This window comes from Phaethon aethereus (assembly GCF_964289735.1).
Source record: "Phaethon aethereus genome assembly, chromosome: 3".
Lineage (NCBI taxonomy): Eukaryota > Metazoa > Chordata > Aves > Phaethontiformes > Phaethontidae > Phaethon > Phaethon aethereus.
Window position 1 is genome coordinate 109,337,008 of NC_138576.1, and position 21,834 is coordinate 109,358,841.

The following is a 21,834-nucleotide window of genomic DNA, read 5'->3' on the forward strand; positions in this document are numbered from 1 at the left end:
AAAACACAAACCGAAACATAACAAAAAAACCCTCACCAAAAAACCAAAAACCACTTCCCCTGCCAAAAAAAGACAGTGAGCAAAAGGGGCAGAGAAGGAAAAAGTACTCATGTTTCCCAAGTACAAAACAATGACAAACTAACTATCATTACTGGTGATAGCTTCCATTTCTAAGATTCAAAAGCAATATTGCGACAAGCAGCACGTCATAAACTTTATCGCTTTTGAACTCCAGAAAATCATTCACTATTAATAAATAATTTAATAGATTAAAGCATTTTGAAGTTTTGTAGAACACAACTGCAAATTATTCAGACCAGATAAGGCTATCACGCTTTCCTAAAAACCACACCTTGGTATTCCCAAAGCAAACGTTGAAATAGGCCCTCGTTACTTTGTCAAATACATTGCTTTCAACTGTGTGACAGAACTAGTTGGTTACGGTTGTTTAACCAATTTGCTTTCATCATCATTGTATATGGGTCTACAACTTAAACAGGGCTCTTTTATCCTCAGATTATGCAAGAATTATAAAATAAACCTAAGCAAAGCCTGAAAAAGTGGCGTCTACTGATCTGTATTTACAACACGAAGAGGACTATTCCAGGTGAAAAAGACTTCAGCATCCATATATTCCTATTTACTCCTTGGAAAAAAGCACAAGTGAAAGCAAGAAAAATAGCATTAGCGAAAAGGCTTATAAAGCCTGAAAGTTAAGAGATCCTCTTAATAATAACAACATAACAGACATTATCATGCATCAGAGGACTGCTGGCACTGCACATGAAAGTCAAAACTAGAAGCTACTCACGTATAACAATCACAATGTTGACTGTAAGCAATTTCTTCAAGGCTTACATCAGTATCTAGTGGAGGCCGGGTGCCATCCTAAAGGAGTTGAGATAATAAAAAGAGGAAGATAGGAAATTTTTTTTTTTTTGACACATGCTATCCCCAAAGTGATTAAATTTCATCTATCAGGAATCATATAGGGGTCTGACAAATTTCCTGAAATAAAATATCCAAATATTAACATTGTTTTTAATCTCAAACTGACAAGAAGGACGAGTCTTAAAACCATTTAATTATGAAATAATAAGTAATGCTACATTTTAACTTCCCACCAACAGATTAGATTTGCTCCAACAAAATGGTGGCCAGCTTGTCACTGGGCAATATGTGGACATGCCTTAAGTAGCTGGTTACATCGGCAGCATTGTTTGGCTGAACTGCCTCTAGTTTTACTATGTGCTGCAATCAAATAGCTAAGCAATAAGCATGTAGAATTAATCTTATCTCCTCACCTTTAAGACTGAATTAATTGTATATCTTTTATGTTCTAGACATGTTTTCAAATGTTGATTTAAATTCTGTATTTCATGAAAGTTTACATATACTGTAGACATTCCTGTAGACTTTTTGACGCTACTCTTCCATATTAATACTGCTTCATCCAAGATGCCAGAAGTGGTTTCTTTTGTTATTATTTTTGCATCTCCAACAGCAGAAAATATTGAACAACATTATATTTGAAACTAGCCAACAAAATTTTCAAACACTGTAAGCATGGAGATCTCCCTATTACTCTTAGGCAACAGTGAAGTAGTATCATGGTAGTACAGAGATTCTAGATGTCTATAGTATCAAGCAATATCCGAACTTAGACATGAAAGGACACTTTTTGATATAATTGATATATTTCTGCCAGAAACTCATTTGACAGAAATACACGAATTCATATAATTCTTTTCTGACTTCTTCAGGTGAATTGATATACCACATACCTACAATACCTTAAAGAGGAAAAAAAAAAAAGTATAGTAATTGACAAGTTAAAACCCTTGAATACTTAACAGACACTAGAATAATCTAGGACTAGGCAGAGCAAGGAAGCAATCCTGAATAAATCTTTGGTAGAATACCAGATAGGGGCAAACAAACAAACAAAATCAACAAAAAGACAAAGGAACAGCCTGATTTTGAAACACCTTGAAAGAAGATACTTGAACCTGGAAACAAGGAAGCCTTGCACAATTTCATATGGGATAATTTAGTAATAGTTGTACAAGACTGCAAGCCAGAGAGACACCTCCTCCGCTAAAAAGAAATGTTTTACCTATTGGTTTGAGTAGCAACGTACGTTGGGCATTTTTTGAGTGGGATGATCTGCCTACTCTGCAGACAAGCTCAGCAGTACGTGCACAAGAGAAGCTTGATACAGCTTGCAGGAACGTAAGTACACTAGTAACTTAGACATGTGAAAACATGCTTCTCTTGCATAATTAATACGCAATTTGAAAATGACTGATTTATACAAGTTAACTGAAATAAAACTCTTTCACAACAAAGCCTGACCCTATGTTTAGGCTGTCTGTCTTCCTTATGATCTATTCCTCCCCCTAACTCCCTTTTCTACTCTTCAGGCTGCCTCTGTAAGCATCCATGTTTTCCCTCAGCAACAATTCTCAGTTTCCACATCCTGTGCATGTATTCCTCAGGGATTTCTGGGAATGCATACTGTCACCCAGAAGCTGCTCACATCTGCACCAAACATTTTGTTTTATCTAGCCCTAGGCACATATTTAAGCAAGTGTTCCTGTACACAAATTTTTTCAATTTCCTTATGTAGAATGCATGGATCAAGTCTGACAAAAAAAATAAGGTATTTTGATTAATTTAACATATTTTCCTCTCTCCATATTCCGTGTTCTTCTTGCAGATCACTCCTATACATTTTTAAAGAAAGTAACAACCTATTTCTTGTTCTTAACACTAGAAATACAAATCTTTGCCTAGCTTTATGAGAACTCTGGTGACTGCAGGAGTAGTAAAATGAGAACAGCACCAGCCTCCCATGGAATGAATATGGAAACGCCAAGGAAAACACTCATTCAGAGAGCATTTTTATCTCATTTCTGCTGGCCTCTTAATTAAGAGCTGAGGGGAAAAAATCCATTAAGGACTTAAGAACTCATCACTACAAAGATTTGTAACCAAAATATTAAGACTACTATGAATTAAGTATGCAGGGAAGTATCTCACATTCCAAAAATAGCATGCCCTGATAACCAAGGACAGGATCCACAGGAACCAAGCTGGTAAACCGTGCAATGCGTTGCTTACATCACAAGGCGTTCCATAATCAGATACGGCCACAGCAAAGATGGTTTGTCAGCAGAAGACACATATGCTCCGATAACAGGATAATGACAAGATTACCACATCACATGTGGCACTCCTCTTGGTGTTATCCCAACAGGAAGACAGACTGTAGCCACAAAGATTCCCAGAAGGAAGGAGCAAAGACACTTTTCAGCAGCCTTGCCCAAGACTTGCTGCAGCTGAAATAAGCACGATTATGAACTGTTTGATTCTTAAAGGGAATCTAGAAAACAGTTCTCTAACAACCAGTTAGTCATCGCCAGTCAAGAGGAAGCCAAGAGATGAAGTGAGAACACAGAGTTCCTTATCCTCGGTGTTGCACACAAGTGATGCTGGCCCTACCACTTGGATGCATGCATCTCAGTGACTGTATGTGGCTGTAAGAGTGTGAGCAAGTGAAATCCATGAGAGAGGGAGAGAAATCAGTTCTGCTTAATACCACCCTCCCCTCCCATAACGTCTTGCGCCACACTTGGCTGCACTACTTTCCTGCACCACTAATTACAGTGAGAGCACTTGAGACAGTTACAATTCTCCAAAGATTGTTCAGCAAAAATTAGGGACAGCAAGGCTCAACACCTGTATGTTAAAAACCAGAGCAGACGTAAACTGTACCAGAATCCTGCTCTGTTTAGACAGTCTAGTTACTGACCCTTACTACCCACTTCTTCCAGAAGAACAAGGTTGGTTGTATTAAGTCAGAAAAATCATATAAGCCCACTTTTTAAAGAACACCGAATTATCTTTAAAAATAAATGGGTAAAATAAAAACGTAATTCCTTACAGTATATTTGAGAAATGATTAACGGATGTTACACTCAAATTCTCTCTAGGTCTTTTAAAAGGCAACCATTTTTAAGAAAAGAGTTATAAGAAGTTTTAACTGAAAAATCTTTATAAAATTTAGAAACAATAAACTGAGCTACTGCTAATAACAAATGGGGGCATACTTTTTTCTCCATGAAGTAATGCACAGAACAAATAAAGGGAAGTCTAACATCCTGAATTTGTAATGAGAGTCTGACTTTTGAACAATTATTTTGGCATGAAAGGACATGCTTGAACGAGTCCTCACTTTCTTAATTCTCCTGTGGGATTAACTGTTGTCTACACCACAACTTTATGCTTATGCAAGTCTGAATTATCTTTTTTACAAATTTGCTAAGTAATTTTTGCAACACTTTTCATAATACAGCGCTATCTTTTCTCTATAGTGAAGACTGGTCTCCTTTTCAGCTCAAAAAAAAATCTGATAGGACACCTGCTCTTAACAATCAATGCTGATCTACTGGAAAAAGTAGGAAATATCTAAGTAATTCATAATGTTTTGTATGTTCTTTTTTTAAGGCCTTGATTACTGCTGTACAATACTTACAGAAATATTAAAATAGAATTCTATAATGCAAATCTCTGAAGTGGCAGAATGTGCCATTAACCAAAGGGAGGACCCATGAAGGCAGGTATTTTACATTTTCACATTTACTTTGACCTACAACCTCTATCATCACAAGCTTCCTTTAATCCTAGAGGCAATTAAGTGTCACAATTACTGTTGAGCAAATACAACTGGAGCTAGCGAATAATTTTGGTGAATTGTATGGACCCCCCCCCCAAGCTTACAAAACACTTCTAGACCCATTACTCACACAGATAAGAATCTTTTAATTAAATCTGTTCGAACTGTGACTATAAAGGCAGCAGTTTCTATGTTTAACAGGTTTGCCTTAAAAGATTTATCAACCCCTTGCAGTCTTGGAGCAAATTTAACAGCAGATGGGGCTGATTTTTTTTATGACCTCAAGTGTTTAATGAGACAGGATCCTGCAATGCTCTGCAAAATTTAATTTGTATTAAATCATTCCACTAAGCTTTGAGATAAGGATTTATTTCCAAATACTCACTTTGGTGATGGTCTTTAAAATAGCAAGTCGATCTTCAGGTGGTGGCAAACCCACATAGAGTGTTTTATCCAGTCTACCAGGACGCAGGATAGCTGGGTCAATTATATCTGAGGGAGCGAAAAAAAGAGAAAGAAAAAAATTATCCAGAAATGAGATACACCCTTAGGACAGTGTACACATGAGAAGGAATATGTACATACTTGTACCGAGATTCAAAGAAGCATTTGTGCCATGATGTGAAGCTGAGCATGAAAATAGCTGATTGAAATAGTTTCATCTCTCAAGTAGGAACCTCTATTACCCAGTACAGTTAAGCCACATCGCTCAAAGATGGCTCATAAATACCAGTTTCATCTCTTCATTTGTGAAGACAAGTCTGTCTTTGCCAATACAGTACTAAAACATTTTTACTGTCATACCTAGCATGGTCAAGTGAGGAATTACAGATTAATTCATAACAAGGGGAAAAAAATGCTTCCAGTTTGTTCTATTGGAAGGAACTCCAATAGAATAACCATTGCAATTTTCCTTGAAAGGCACAGTGATAAATTAAGAATAACAAGTACAAGAGCCAATCATAACAACCCATACGTAAACTTAATTTTACTGGTCATTTGCATTTCTACTACATATTAATTTTCTGAATGGTAAAATAGGAAACCCATGAAAACACAAAATAGAGCTGCAAAGTACAGCATTTGTTTTCCAGGAAAAGCTACAGACTCCAGATTTTACTATGTGTGGAGAATTAAGAAAACAAAAATCATCACAAATGTTTCTAGAAAACCATTCAAAGCTTAAATGTAACAGAAATGTCTAGCGGCCTTTTAGCATCACAGGCTTCAATACTGAACTTCCACAAACAGTAAGTCAAGTTATAAATAGTAAGGACTGTTGGTATAACAAGAGATACAAACAGGACATATAACCTGGGAAAGACCTCAATTCCTGCCTGTATTTCAGCACAAACTGCCTGGATGATGTTTTTAAATGCTTCTTGATGCCCCTTTTCCCCATCTACCAGCAATGATGATGCTTGCTCTATTTCACTAAGAAATTCTATTGAGTCACCATCCCTGGAGGTATTTAAAAGACATGTAGATGTGGCACGTAGGGACATTGTTTAGTGGTGGACTTGACAGTGTTATATTAAGGGTTGGACTCAACGACCTTAAAGGTCTTTTCCAATCTAAATGGTTTGAGGATATCCTACATAATACAGTAATGTCAACAGCAAAGTCACCAAAGCACCCATACAAGATAAGAAAACTGTACTTTTAGTATAACAGACTTTAAGACTGTAAGTTATACAGATGTGTTAGGTACCTATTGCAAGAACCTTATCCAAAAGTAACAGTTGAAAGTTACACCTAAGCAAGCTGGAAACTATCAAGGACTCCAAATGAAGCTGTCAATTGAGCCCTTACAATCATTATGTCCTCTTGACAAAATGTAGCTAACAGACAAACTATATGCATTCATGTATATTAAAGGTGAAGACCTGGGAAAAATTAAGCTGTTAATCCCTACTGTACAGATGTTTAAAAGGAAAAAAACACCAAAACAGAAAAACCACCACCCAAGCCCCAAAACAGTAGCATGGAAGCACAGCTATCCCTTTTTTGCAAATGAAAGAAGTTTGCATAACCCTGTCAAGACTCCAAATACCTGATCCTACCACAATGTAGTCTTGATTCACTTTCTAAAGACGTGCATGATTTTGTTCAAGTTACTCTCTCAACTATGCTTAAAGGACAAAAAGTAGAATGAGATGCATACCTTAAATTTTTTTTCCCCCCAAGATACAGCAGTCATGGCCAGAGGCATCTATATAGGCAAAAATCAGCTATTGCGAATGCGACAAGAAGAGTGAGGAAAAAAAAAGGGAGGACTTGATGTATTAATTTAATCCAGATCAGATAAAACAAGGGTTAAACAGAATCCTTGTCATGGCAGGGACAGACAAAAACATCTTTCTTATAAGTCTGTGCATAGTGCTATAGGATACTTTATTTTGCTTTTGGCACAAGTACACTCTCCTGTTTTTGTGACTTCCATCTCTGTGGATGGAAGTCTTGTCACATTATTAAGATGAGATGACAAAGCTCCCTCAACAGATCAATTACAGACATCAAAACAAATACTCTCAATGAGGAATGCATTACGACACCACACACTTGATAACCTCCCCATTCTGAAATTTCAAAAGCTCTTCAAAAACATTACGCTTGATATGGAAAATACTGTTTCCATTTTGCATGCTGAGAACATCGCACTTGCCACGCTACTTGTCCAATGATAGGAAGTTAGCAATATGGTCTAAAGATGCATTCATCCATTTGTATGTAAATTATTACATTGCCTGCATACAAAGAGTTACCACAACTCATACTAACTCGATAAGCTGCAGTAATGGTGGTTTACAACGAGAAGACCGTACCAAAGTTTAACACACAGATCTACACTCCCCATCTCCTTCTAAGTCAATTCGCTTCACACTGCTGGCTCAGTCCTGGGCCTGAAGTTCTTGAAAATTCAAGTCACGTAACACAGAAAATTAGTATTTACTCATTAGTCAAACTCACTCATTAGATGCACTTCATATCTGTTTAAAGAATTGAATAATGCTCCCCTTTTAGGAGTTTCAAAGCATTCCATCCTGATAAATCATAATGTTCTCTCCATATCTATTATCTCAAAACTTATCTAAATAGAAAAGAGTCAACTAATTTTAGATACATTTAACATTTTAATGAAATTAAGGTATTTACCGTAGATACCTCTTTCAAAGCCTGTTATTATCTCTCAAGTTTGAAAGTGAAACATGAAAATGTGACAATACACAGCACTTCTCTTGCAAAGCAGCTGTCTCATAGAGAGAATCTACTTCTATTAAAAGAAAAGTCTAGTTAATAATTTTCTATCTTGGTCTTCTGATGTAGTCAATGGTGTTGACTATGTTGTTAGAAGACAGTAGTACCATTTTCCAAATAATTCGACAAAATTACATTAGAAAACATTTAGAATACATCCATTCCTTTGTTTTTAAAGGTTAAAACAGGCACTAGCCTCTAGAGAATAATGTAATATTTCAGTTTGCTACACTGCTCTCCAAACTACTGCAAAATGTTATCCTCTTCATTAAATTCTCTTGAAAGTATCTTTGCACGAATCCCTATAATGTGACATTCTGTTGTTGTATAATATAATCTATTAGTCTCACACTCATTTCCAGTTGATTATTCATGTCTTGTCTCAACTGTAAGAGTCCATGTTTATGAAAGTTCAGTGCATACCAGCAACAACAACTACTGTGCTGAGTTGATCAAACTTCCCCTATAGTCACTACAGCTTTCAAAATTATATTTGAAGTATACAAGATCTAGGTCCTCACATTTGTGACGTTCTGGAACGTTGGCTCAGAAGCCCTGAAAGGTTTTCTGAGACTGCAAATGAACACTGCTGTTAACAACTTTGCTCCTACAGAACAAACAAACTCCACTAAAGTTACTGTGAAAGATACATAACATTCAAGGGCTGATGAAATACAGAAATATGATTTGTGGGAATTAGAACTATCATGAAAGAAACTGTTCCATGCCTTACATATTAGGTGCTTTTCTTAGATCTTATCTCGCCTTTAATTCAGCAACATGTATAAACAGGTATAAACACAACAAACAAAAAACCCAAACAAAAACTGTAACTATTGTCACAGACTGAAGATTATTTTTTACTGTGTTTCAAAACATGTGGTTCAGGTGAATAGCTCTAGAAAACTAACATAAACTTGCTAAAGCAAAAGAGCTCACTGAAACTAGGACCATGCCCTAAGGTAACAGCAGAAGGGGAATTTTGCAGGAATTATTTTTAAAAAGCTAGAGAAAAAGGCCATGAATAAAAGCAGAGACATCATCACAATTTATGTTAAACTTCAATCACTATCGGTTTGTAGTGTTTCACTGATTTCTTGTCCATTTCCTCAGGTTACAAACAGTTCCTTAAATCTCACAGAAAATGGTGCTGATGCCTTGGTCAGTATTTCTCTAAAGAATTTATAAATGTTCAAAGCCTGGGCCAGTAAGAAAAGAGCAGAAAGCATCAGTATCCAATACTGAAACTCTAGAAAACTGTGGGAAATTACAGACCTTAGTTAACAGTAGTGCTCAGTGGTTTTGTAAGTATTTAGTCTCAGCTCTGGGGAAGGAAGTAGACTGAAAAAGAATGTAACTATTCTGACCCATAAAGTTTCTAACAGGACCTGACATTTCTGCCTCTTCCCCCCGCCCCCCTTTTTCTAATGACATTGAGTGCTTTAAAAGTTTAATCCTCTTCAGAAAAGTTTGACATTGGTTCTGCATTTAGGTGGAAAGAGATTGAGTTGGGAATACTGCATCCCTGCTAATTTAGCAGTAGTCAAGACAGACTACAGAGGACTTTCAAAGTCACTGACTAAGTGCAAAAAACATTCAAATATCCTGCTTTTAAGGACAGATCAAAGGCTTATTTCAGCACTGCCAGAATAAGAATTACCACTTGCAGACTGCATATGATAAACAAAGGAACCAATCTATTGTGCCTGCCCTTTTGGCAACATGGGAATTAAGAGTGTTCCAAGTCCTTAAAGGCTATTATAAAAAAAAAAAAAATTGGCAGTCTTAAGCCACGGGGTATATAAAACATGACCATTTCACAATAATACCTTGTCCCAGGTGCTAACACTTCACTGGAACAACTGTGCCAGGAACATACCTTGACACCAAAACTGGCTGAGCCACTGCTACCCTACTGCAAGTACTATTATTGTTCATAATAATAACAATAATAGTATTTTTATGAAACAAGACTCTTCTTTCTGCACGATTGTCTCAGAAAATACAATGCTGACAACATACACTAACAGTCATGAACAGTAACAGCAAGTAACTCTAAAAAAGCATGCATGCAACCACTCTAAAAAAGAAGCATCTTGAAAAGCCATTTTCTCTCCCATTAAATTATACCAACATGGATTAAAAAAGATGAGATTTCACCCTTTGCAATACTGGCCCGGTGGAAGATTTCAGGAAATACTGCTGGGACACATCTATTATTTAGATTTATATTACACAACTCCCCACCACCTCTGTTCAACGTAACTATGGCAGAAAAATCTTTCATACAAATATCAGACTTATAAACAAAAGAGTTTTTGAGGCACCACAACTTTCATTGCTTGCAGGAATCACTTCAATATACTAGCCAGGGTCTCCTACAGGTCTCTGCTTGGACATTTTGTTCTTAGGGTGGTGAGACTGCTTTACTAGCCTAGACTTCACAGTTCTCTACCTGCAGTGTGCTCCTATTTAAGTACCCTGATCATACTAGCAAAATTTAATTGGGTGAATGCTGCCTATTCTTAAGCCCCATGGACTGTGAATAAACTACACAAGAGAAAAATCAGTTTCCCCAATTTAAGCACAACTTCAGTAAAAGTTGTTCTAATAAAAGCTGCATCAATTGGAAACTACATTTCTTCACATCGACAAATGCAGATATCACAGCAAAAGTTTGTAGTCTAAACCTATCCTAAGTGTTATTCATACACAGCTGGTACCCTTCTGAAGTAGGTGATCCATCGTATTCAAAATGCATAGATAATTACTTCCTCTAGCAAAAGCTGGATGTGCCAAGCTTTGCCATTCAGAAAAAATTATTTTATCGTGTTGACAAAACAACTCTTTTAGCAAGATATCGTTCATTTCCGTTTACAGAATTTGCAGATATATTTATACTCTTCAATTTGATGATTGTATTTCTTATTCCTGCCTTTGCATTTCCTTCACTTTTGGCATTTTTACCTCAAATTCATGTTTTTCATCAATGTCACTGGCTAGTAATGCACCGCTGAGTTCATGCCTTACAAATTTCCCAGCTTCCTTCAAATATTAGTTCAACCCTCATTACTCAGGAAAGTTTTGTAATTTTAACTATTCTGGTATAGTAAAGTAGTACATCTACCACTGCAGCTGAACAAGGCAACACCGATTTTTTAAAACTGAAAAAAAAAAAAAAATCCCCAAACCATTACAAAGGTACTTTATACTGCATCCACTATAAAGCATATAAAGGGATGACTTAACAATTGCATTGATGTCTGTTTCATATATGCATGAAAACGAGACCCATAAGCAAGTACTGAATCAGTGTCAAAGCTGGGAATTGGGACAAACCTGCCACACACAAGTATTCATATCCTGAAATTAACATCTGAGCAACATTTACTCTAAACTGGCCCTTAGCAAAGCTACTAAACTACTTGCACTCAGCTGCCCCTACAAGAGGGGTCATTAGCTCAGAACAGTGCCACGTACACACACTGGCCTTAAAAGTATGTGCCCTGTGTATACCTGTGGTACACCTGAGCTGGCACTGCAAGAAGTCAAGCTGGATGTTTCCTCAACTTCAAAAGTGTTGGAATTCACACCCCAAGCTACCAGTCAGAGATAATGACGAGTTTACTGTCATCAGCAAATGGATATGAAGCCCTTGAGAAACACTAACAAATAAGGCTGCTTGATATAAATACTTGCATTAGCGTAACTAATTAAGTGAGAGATCTCTTTCCTAAGGCAACTTGATGACACTAGTGCTAACGCTCTTGGTACATCCAACTGTATCTATATATAGATGTGCTACATTGTATAACCTTATTCTCTTTTCTACATTGGATTCGATAGGTCAGAATCATCAAGCTCATGCCAGGAAGATTACCACTTCAAAATCAAAGAATTTCTACAAGCAGATACAGATTTAAGCATCTACTGCTCGTACTTCACCGTGTAGAAGGCTTGATAGTCTGTCATGGTGCAAAGAATTCAAGAGACAGGAAAATTTTCCTCAAAATCTTTGAATTTTTTGACTATTGGAAAAAACAAAAAACACCTCATAGCTGCCTTTTTTAGGTGATTTCAGACCAAATTTTCCTTAATCTATAGGACACAAGCAATCTGTCAAGTATTTTAACTTTCTCATCTTCCAATTTATATCCAAAGTAGCTATGTTACTATTTTTCCCTGTTAAGAAAAAAGATGCTGCAGGAATTGCAAAACCAAAAAAACCCAAAAACTGAAACGCCAGCAAGGGAGCACAGACAGTTGTCAATATCAAAGCTTGACATAACATGAGGGAAGAGCAGCATAACTTCAGGCTGGGGGAACCGAGTTCGGAACATACAGCCCAGGAAGCAAAAGATAAGCAAATGGAAAAATGACTTAACATGAGATAGATGCCTCAAGGCAAAAAAAATTAAAATAGCAGAAAACTGTAGGATTGCTTTTGATAGAAAAATCAATGCAAGCAACAAAAAATACATAATTTATGTTTTAGTTCTTTTTTTGTTCTTTTACGTTCCGAGGAGATAATCCAAAGTCCAGTTAAGTCAAAGGTCTTTCAAAGCATTTTACAGCAATGATGTCAGGTGCTAATTAACATACATTTTACAAAGGTTGCTTCATCTCACACTGTCACAAGAATGCGGAACAGATTAATTGATCAGAAAAGTTTGGATTTGAGGAGACACTGTAATTTTAAGTACAGAACAAGGTTAGTTATAGAAGTCAAATACGTAAGGACACACGTTTTCATTAAAAGAGAACCAAGGACGTCCAATTTCTCTGTTTATGATTTTTGGGTCCTTACCTGGACGGTTTGTGGCAGCCATAATGAAAACCTGCTGACGATTCTCCAGACCATCCATCTCTGTGAGTAACTGGTTAACTACTCGGACACTGGCTCCTGACTTTAAAAAGAGAAATTTGTCAACAAAATTGAAAAAAACTGTGGGAGTGGGAATATTTCAAAGTAAAAGAAACAAAAGATCTACTAGCTCCCTGCCCTGAAATACTATTCAAAGAAAAAGTTTCTTTTTCACACTTTTAATGTAGCTGCATTCTGGATTTCTACTATCATAGTCTCAGTTTGTCTCCACCCTAAATTCATGCTACCTAAACACCCACCACACATTTTAACATGTGGCAAACCTTTTCTTTCCCATTAAACATGAAGGTCTCACTTAAAGTAGTACATACACATATTTATGCTAACCATTCTCACATCTACCTCAACAAGAACACCCAAAACTTCTCAATATTCAGGTTTTGAAAAAAAGAAAAAAGTTCTCCAAATATTTAAAACTCTGAAACAACAGTTTCAGCAGGTGAGCTACTCAAAGTTAAATGTTAAGTCCACAGTAGTGACATCCTATAACCAAACTCAATAGCTTAATCTGAATTTTATTCTAGAGTTGGGGAGACAGGGAGAGAGAAAGCACAGGAGATAGAGAACAAGAGTTCAATTATGTAGTAAAACTGCTTGATGATTTTGAAGTATGTTGTTCTAAGTGTTACAGTGTTATTTTAAACATACAAAAATATAAATCCACCTATGGATAATTAGAATATGCGGCAAAAATGCACGTAAGTCTCAAAAAGCCAATGGAAACACCAAACACCCCTGAGTTTCAATTATAAATCCCAAGACTGTCACCAGTATCACAGTCTGAGTAATGAAGTCAACAGTCTCCTGCCCAGACAGTACCTCTACATGGTTAAAAGGAGGCTGTGAAGAGTAGGGGTGGGCTTCTAGGCACCAAGCTGCTGCCTGCTGCTGCTGCCACAGAAATGGAGTGAGGCCAAAGCATACTTGTTCCCCCTCCTTGGCTACCATCTATGCCTACTGTGGTGCCTAGTACTGGACACCTTCTTTTATGACTCTGTGGAAATCACCACCTCAGGACATTCAAGAAGTCAAGTCTGAACTTTTCAGCTTGGCTATCTTTCATAGGAAGTGAAGTATGCAAATTCAGAGGACAAGGTATGATTCAGAGACAGTTGATCAAACTTCCTCTCTCCTATGAACTGGAACTAAAGAGTCCTTCTGTTAAAAGTCAATGATGACAATATCTGAACAGTAGTGCACTCCACTTGTCCGGTGCCGGGGGCGGGGGGAAGCATCTTTTCTTTCAGCCATCAACATACATGCACCAGTACAGTATCATAAAATAAATGCATTTCCTCTGCATAAAAACCAGTTGGCTTTCCTCCAACACACAGCGCTAATACCACCCCCGCAAAAGCAGAAGTTAATCCTAGGTGTAGGTAGTGCCTGTTCCCAAACAACAACAAAAAAATCAAGACAGAGAAGACTTCACAGGTGGAATAGCTATAAAGTCTAATGAATTCCACTTATGCTCCTGCCTCATGACCCAGTTCATGTTGTTAAAATAAATACATACTTCATGCAAGTATTACAGCTGTGTCAGGATTTGGCCATAAATTAAACATGATATTAAATTGCACTCCATCTTTTCCTACAGTTCTACACAGACAAGTTGGTGGTTCTACACATATTCTCTGGATATTTTTTCTATATATGCATAATAAAAAAGAAGTATTAAGCTTTACAAAATTTGATCAACATACTTTTCCACAAATATGAGAAAGCCTATAGGATTGTTTTCCTTGGAGATAAGTGAACATAGTACCCTTCCAGGTACTTCTGTGGCACAATGACACAAAAGTTGCAACTGAGTATTTATTTATGGAGATATTTTAAGACAGACTCACTTCACGGTCAGACCTCCGAGGGCACAAAGCATCAACTTCATCAAAAAATATAACACAAGGGGCTGAATTCCTGGCACGCTGGAATACCTGACGTACAGCACGTTCGCTTTCACCAACATACTAAAACAAATGACAAATCACAGTGAAACGATGCAAGACATCAAGATTTTGCTTGGGGGAAAAAAAAAAAAAAAAATCACAGTTTTAAACACTATTTGAGGTGCTTTGCAAGGGAGAAGTGCAACCTGCTAACCAGTTTACTTCTGATAACAGTCTGTTATCTGTATTTCCTTACTGATCAAGATTTACCTGGGAACTAGTTGTCACTAGCTTACTTTTGACAGTTTCCAGTACATTCAGAGTTTAATAGAATTCCTACTTTCTGGGGAACACATCTAACTTGCCATCATTCTGATGATAAGAATTAACAAATACAGTCTTCATTAAGGACCCTGTTATTCTTCAACTGTTCATAAAAAAATGCAGTGAGTAATTTGAACACAATGAACATCTGAAGTTTATATAGTCATCGCCTGAAGACAGGAGGGCTGGCAGTAGGGAACTAAAAGGTAAGCCAGAATTTCACTTTGAATGGCAAACTGCAGGGGTGAGGGTTGATAAGCTGTAAATGCAAACACTTCACTTTTTCCAAACAAACGTGTTTTGATACAATTCATGTCTGCCTATGATTCAGAGACTGTGTTAAGACATTTTCTCTTTACTCCGTAAGGAAGTAGGGCTCCTCATATCCTGCCTGATAGCAGTACTTGCAGTACACATTAAAAAAATATTTGGCAAAATAACAATCTATCCAGTATTTTGGTTTTAGCTTCCACATTATTGATAAACAGGTAACTGCCATGGTCTTCCGAAATGTGGGCTGCAGCCACCTTTCTCAGTTCAACACATTCTCTTCATGCTAAAAGGGACTGAAGTTATATCACAACATTTCTCAGTCCAGTGCTTCAAAAACTCAGACTACAGCACTTTTATCTGTTAGCATTTAAAATCTTTAAAAATAATTTTTATCAACTAAAAACCAATATTGCTTTCCAAGGCTTCAAACTTCCATTAAGAAGCTAAAATGACTGGCAAAACACATTTCCAAACTTGAAAATTTTATTTTGCTTACTGAAAGCTGCCAATTTGCAGTTACTGATCACCAATTTTTCTCACTGTTAAATTTGAACTTTTATTCTTTTTCCTGATCTATGTAACAGCACTGATGCATGTAGTTTGTCTTTTAGAAATCCTACTTCAGTCAACTAGGCTCCATCTGCCAGGTAATTTAAACCAAGATATATACTTAAACTAGCCAGAGAGCTTTTTCCTTTTCACATGAACAACTTCACTGCTTAAAAAATGTAAGCAGAGGTTAAGCGAGGCAACTTCTGTTGCACTGGTATCAGTTGTGTAATTACCAGGAATTTTGCTTGCCCCATACTTTGGACAAGAATTCCATAAATAACAAAAGTATCAGTGCATACCATATTTAGCAGTTCAGGACCTTTCACAGATATGAAGTTCAGTCCAGACTCATTTGCCACAGCCTATCAAAAAGAAAAACAGACATATATATAAAACACATATTTTTCATGTTTTCTTTGGTTCTGTCCATAAACAGATAAACAAACTTAAGGAACACAGTTATCAATTGTTTGTAAAATATAGAAAACAGTACAAAGTATAATTATATGCAATTAAGAATGGGAGGGGGATGGGAAATTTAGCAAGGTGTTCTCTCTCTTTAATGAGGCAGTGATCCAGATTCACACCCCACTCCCCTCCCCCACATTAGCTGAAAAATTCTCAATAATTAGCCGGAGTTAAAGCTACACAAGAGCATTTGAAGACAAAGATGAGTGAAAATCTGGAAACTTGCATAATTATCTCCATTTACATGGGGAGGCCACAAGAACTGAAATGCTTGAGGAGAAGGAATTTCAGTAAGGTAAATATAATAAATAAAAATACATACATATAATATGTGTAGACTACTTCCAAATACATCATTTAGTTACAGCAAAATATTCCATAGAAGTGGTTATCTTTGCTACTTTCTTCTTAATCAACTTAATTCCTTCAAGTTTTGCAATAATTCCCTCTCATTGAAGCAAAATTACAACTTTATGACAAGAAAAATCAAACAATTTCAGCACAGAGCCCCAAATTCAACTTTCTACTGAGGAGTGCAAAAGTCCATCTTCTGGCAGTATCATCCAGACTCAGTCATTCCTACAAAAACATCCACTTCAACAAGATTCTCCAGGGCTTTTGAACACATTTAGAAAACATATTACCTTAGCCAACAGTGTTTTGCCACACCCAGGAGGCCCTGCAAGTAGAACACCAGCTGGAGTAGTCAGGCCCAGAGCTTTAAACTGCTGTGGGTTTCGCACAGGTGCCTATAAAAGAAATTATCATACTTATCTGTGACAAAAAGCTAACATGAAACTTTTCATTTCAGTTACAATTGGATGAAAGATGATTTATATGCAAGTTCTTCATTCCAACTCTTTATGAGCAAAAAGAATAAACAATCGATGAGCATTTATTGTCTTGTATTGATAAATACCCCAAAATGGAAGAAGTGTCATTATTCAGAGGCAAAAGTTTTATTTACCTAAGTTCGCAACTTAAGGTGTTAGTGTTAAGTACACCTCTGAGTGGCAGCAAGACTGCAAACCTTCCAGCTAAGTGGTCTCCAATTCTTTGTGTGGCAGTTGTGTAACTAAGGTTATTGGTGCAAAACTTTTAGAATACGTAAGACTCAGCAATAATGAACATACTGAAAACTGAAAGCATGAATAAGTGAAATCTTAAATACATGCACCAGACTTGTAACAAATTTGAAAGCAAGTTAAGAAGTCTGACTATTATAAATGAAGATATTGCAAAACCTCTAGTTTGTCGCATGTTAGAACTCATGGGTAGAACATTATACCTTAAATAACTTCTAAAAAACAAAAAGCCATGGTTTTATTTCCTGCATATGGGGAAGTGCAAAAAAAATCTTTGAAAGCAAGGTTAAGACATACCAATATTGCCATAGTCAGCTCCTCCCGAACATCCTCCAGGGCTCCGATATCTGCCCATGTCACATCAGGAATTGTGACAAAGCCTTCTCTCTTGGCAGAGGGTTGCACTGATGACAGCGCAACAATAAAATCATTCATCTCAATGCACAGCTTCTGCAGCTGCTCCTCAGGCAAGGGGTCTTGCTTCTTCAATAAATCCAAAAGTCTCTGCAATTCTTCCTTAGGATATATGGAAAGGGAGAGAAAAAGATTATGCACTGGATCAGATTTTAGGAACCATTTTTTTAAGGGCTTTTTCAAAGCAGTACTTTCTTCATCTGTAATATTAATTACTGTAAAACAAATTATTATGTACAATACAAATAAAATAACATTAAAAATTAATATTAATGATAAAAATGTTCCAGGCAAGTGCTACGTACATTTAACATCTGAAATGACCCTGTTCACTGTGCACATAGCTGCCTCACGACAAAGTGCCATCAAATCAGCACCGACATAACCTGGAGTCAGCCGTGCTAAATGATGAAATTCAAAGGACTCTGGGAGCTTAAGTTTTCAACACAAAGTGAAACCACTGAGCTGACAGACTACAACCTTGATTTAGATACTACAGAAACAGAGCTAGCACATGTATTTTGTCTTCCTACTGCTGCTCCCACGCTGATTAGGAGAAAGTTTTTTTCCATGCTGAAATTTCCAAAACATGCATTAATTATATGTGTTAATTCTGTTTTTAATAAGAAATTGCTCTCAAGAGAAAGTGAACAACTCTGCTGAACATCACAATTTCAGCAATTTGTGGAATATTTGGTTACATAAAAACCTTTAAAACTCTTAACACACACGCACACACACACACACACACACACACACTTTTAGATTATGCACTTTTATGCAACATAATCTGATTTCAAGTCATCAACTCATTTTCTCAGGCTGGTTAGACCTGGTTTTGTAACCAGGCCCTGATAAAGTTGGGCAAACAGAATAGAGGTACAGGGCAATGCTTTTCAACACAGTCCCATCTTGCAGACCACAGCACGCCATGCAGGTATGCTCCAATTTCCCCAATCAGTTCTTTACTGGGGAAACTATCTGAGAAAATACTTGATCAAAGACCTTTATACCTTCACAACATAAATACATCCCAGTTCTAATATGGAAAGGCAGTATCAAAGCAAATTGATGCTGCACCACAAGTAAAACTATAGCAGTATTTTCATTGTAAGATAGAGGGAGGAAAAAAAAAATATTGTAATAACGCTGTTAAGTTTCAACATTTTTTCCTACCGCAGTATAGGGGAAAAGAATCACTTCCTATTTGTTGCAACTAAGCTAGCTCTACAACTGACCATAAAGAAATAGAAATGTTTATAGTGCCTGATGTCTCTTTTAAGCCTTCCCTCCTCTTCTTAACAGAGCCATTAAGAGAAACTCTGAAAAACCCAGGACCACTGGGTTTGTTTACTTGAATTGTGTGAACGATTTTAAAAGGGTTTGTATGTTTATTTATCCCTTATAAACATAATATGATGGTTTTAATGACAATACTCTGCATTAGAATATGTCAACCTCCTGCCTGCTATCAAAATATGGCTCTGTTAGGATTAGACTTCCTCATCCTCAGTAACTCCTTTGATCATGGTGATGTTGATAAAAGCTGCAACTACCTGCCCCTCCCCACTGCCTTTTGGCTACATCAGGCCCCTGGAAACACTGGGAGGTATGCAGTATGATTATGCTACTAATACAAAGGCTTACTACGGCTTTTTACACAGTTTTTTGTTAATTACAGCAACAGTTTTCTTTGACAGTACTTTTAAAACCAGAATCAGAGTACAATGTGGATTTAAGACCACTTTGCTTTACTTCTCCAGACAAATCCTTAGGAGGCCTACACATAATGAAGGCACATACACAGTCCAAATTTTGAGAAGCAGGGCCTAGAATTTCTGTATGAAGATGTTCTGGTTCACTGACCACAGCATGTTACTTAGGCCACAGAATAATTCTGCCACTGGAAATGCTACTTTCTGCAACAGAGTTCCAGCTGTACTGCACATTAACAGGTACTTGCTCTGCAGCTCAAGTCATATTGCTAACCCAACTTTTCTACTGGATAGATACCTCTTCCTCAAACTTGCTGTAGGTACTAGACAACACATGTGATTTAGCCCAAGTAGTCACATAGCTGAAGGGAAAATGCAGACTGCATAAATACTTCTAGACTTTGGCTAACTGTAACTATACCAGGTCAGGGAAGAGCCCCAGGCGTCATAATAGATATTTTACCGAGGGCACAGCAATTAGCTTGGTAAACACTCAGTGCAAGTCTGACATTCTTACAATTGATACACTTTTGAAGACAGATATGGCCATTATCTTAACCTCTAGTCTGCTAGAAAACAAAACAACACAACACAAACAACAACAATGAAAAAGCCAAGGGTAAAAAAAACCCCACACCTTGTATAAACATTAACATGATTTTTAAGAAGGTATGGGCTTTGGGAGCCACTTATTCAGACCCATTATATGGGTCATTAGGAGTTAAGTGTCTGGCTTAAGAGCTGATATTTCTAAATCTAAATTTAATATTACATTGGCCACAGATGTTTAAGGATTTATGAGCAATGACTTTCACAATTATAAAATGGCTCAATTCTTAAAATATCAGAGGCACATGCTTCAAGGAACAACTACCTTAGGAGGAAGTTCTAGTTGTTTGGTATCTTCTTCCACCAGGATGTCTGTTCCTATTTCCATGCTTTCTTCAGCTGCATTTCCTCCAGCGTTTATGCGTTTCCTTTTCTGCTTCTCAGGCTTTAACAGGACCCTGTTCACTGTGCACATAGCTGCCTCACGACAAAGTGCCATCAAATCAGCACCGACATAACCTGGAGTCAGCTGTGCTAAATGATGAAATTCAAAGGACTCTGGGAGCTTAAGTTTTCGACACAAAGTCCGAAGAATTCTAATCAAGTAGGGAGAAAAAGAACAATAAAATAGAGATGAAGCTGTGGCTTTTTTTATTTTTGTATGAAAAAAACCCAGCACAATTTAAGGTCTCTTTCAGTCCACATAACTGAAGTAGTATAGTGGGAACAGTTTTCACTCAACCAGTGTCAAGGTTTAGCCTCAGCCAGCGTCTAAACACCATGCAGCTGCTCGCTCACCCCCTACCACTGAGGTGGGGTGGGGGAGAGGATCGAAAAAAAACCCTCATGGATTGAGATAAAAACAGTTTAACAGGACAGCAAAGAAAGAGGAAACAACAATGATAATAATAAAATTACTGATAAAGGAATATACAAAAACAAGTGATGCACAATGCCACAATTGCTTACTACCCGGTGACCGATAGCCCACCCCCAAGCAGCAGTTCCCCCCACCCGGCCAACTCCAGTTTATATACTGAGCATGACGTTATACGGCAGGGAATATCCTTCTGGCCAGTCTGGGTCAGCTGTCCTGGCTCTGCCCCCTCCCAGCTCCTCGTGCACCTCCCCACTGGCAGAGGATGGGGAGCTGAAAAGCCTTGACTGAGTATAAACACTACAACTGCTCAGCAACAACTAAAAACATCAGGGTGTCATCAACATTATTCTCATACCAAATCCAAAACACAGCACTATACCAGACATCAGGAAGAAAAACTAACTCTATCCCAGCCAAAACCAGGACAACTAGGAAGTAACCAACACTGAAATCCACAAAGCCATACTATATATTTCCTTTTAGCTCTTAAATGAAAACCAACAGCATCAACCAGGCAATGTCAGTCAGTGGGCAAAAGCTAGTTTTAGTGAATCTAAATATTATAGATTCTTTAAACCTTAGATTATGATTCAAAATTGACAGAGTAGATCTCAGAGTGTACCACAGAGATGCACACGAGTTATCTGTTGAGATATTTAACCCTGTATTCCTGACAACCTTACTCTGCATTGTCTGTTCCATCCCACTTTTATTTATTTATTGAAAAACATTCACAACAAACTATTCTGTAAGGAATAAATAAAATCAGACTTAGGAGCTCTGTCTTTTGATCTTCAGTATCTTTCCCCTACCACTGTCAGTGGAATATAACCGCAGATGTTTCCTGCGTCCCCAGTAAAGTTTCCA

General features: G+C 37.2%; 1 protein-coding gene across 2 annotated transcripts in view; it reads right to left on the bottom strand.

Moving 5' to 3' along the window:
* Window positions 1–21,834, bottom strand: part of NVL (nuclear VCP like) — a 43,605-nt gene that overhangs the window by 7,378 nt on the left and 14,393 nt on the right. The window contains exons 13-20 of one of the 2 annotated variants that reach the window (XM_081997146.1): window positions 20,452–20,683; window positions 17,707–17,925; window positions 16,969–17,073; window positions 16,156–16,218; window positions 14,669–14,788; window positions 12,744–12,843; window positions 5,064–5,170; window positions 812–888 (exon numbers count right to left, since the gene is read on the bottom strand). In XM_081997146.1, the coding sequence (XP_081853272.1) occupies window positions 812–888; window positions 5,064–5,170; window positions 12,744–12,843; window positions 14,669–14,788; window positions 16,156–16,218; window positions 16,969–17,073; window positions 17,707–17,925; window positions 20,452–20,683 (1,023 nt within the window). Of the gene's footprint in view, window positions 1–811; window positions 889–5,063; window positions 5,171–12,743; window positions 12,844–14,668; window positions 14,789–16,155; window positions 16,219–16,968; window positions 17,074–17,706; window positions 17,926–20,412; window positions 20,684–21,834 lie in introns of both variants that reach the window. The other variant, XM_081997145.1, reaches the window with a different exon arrangement.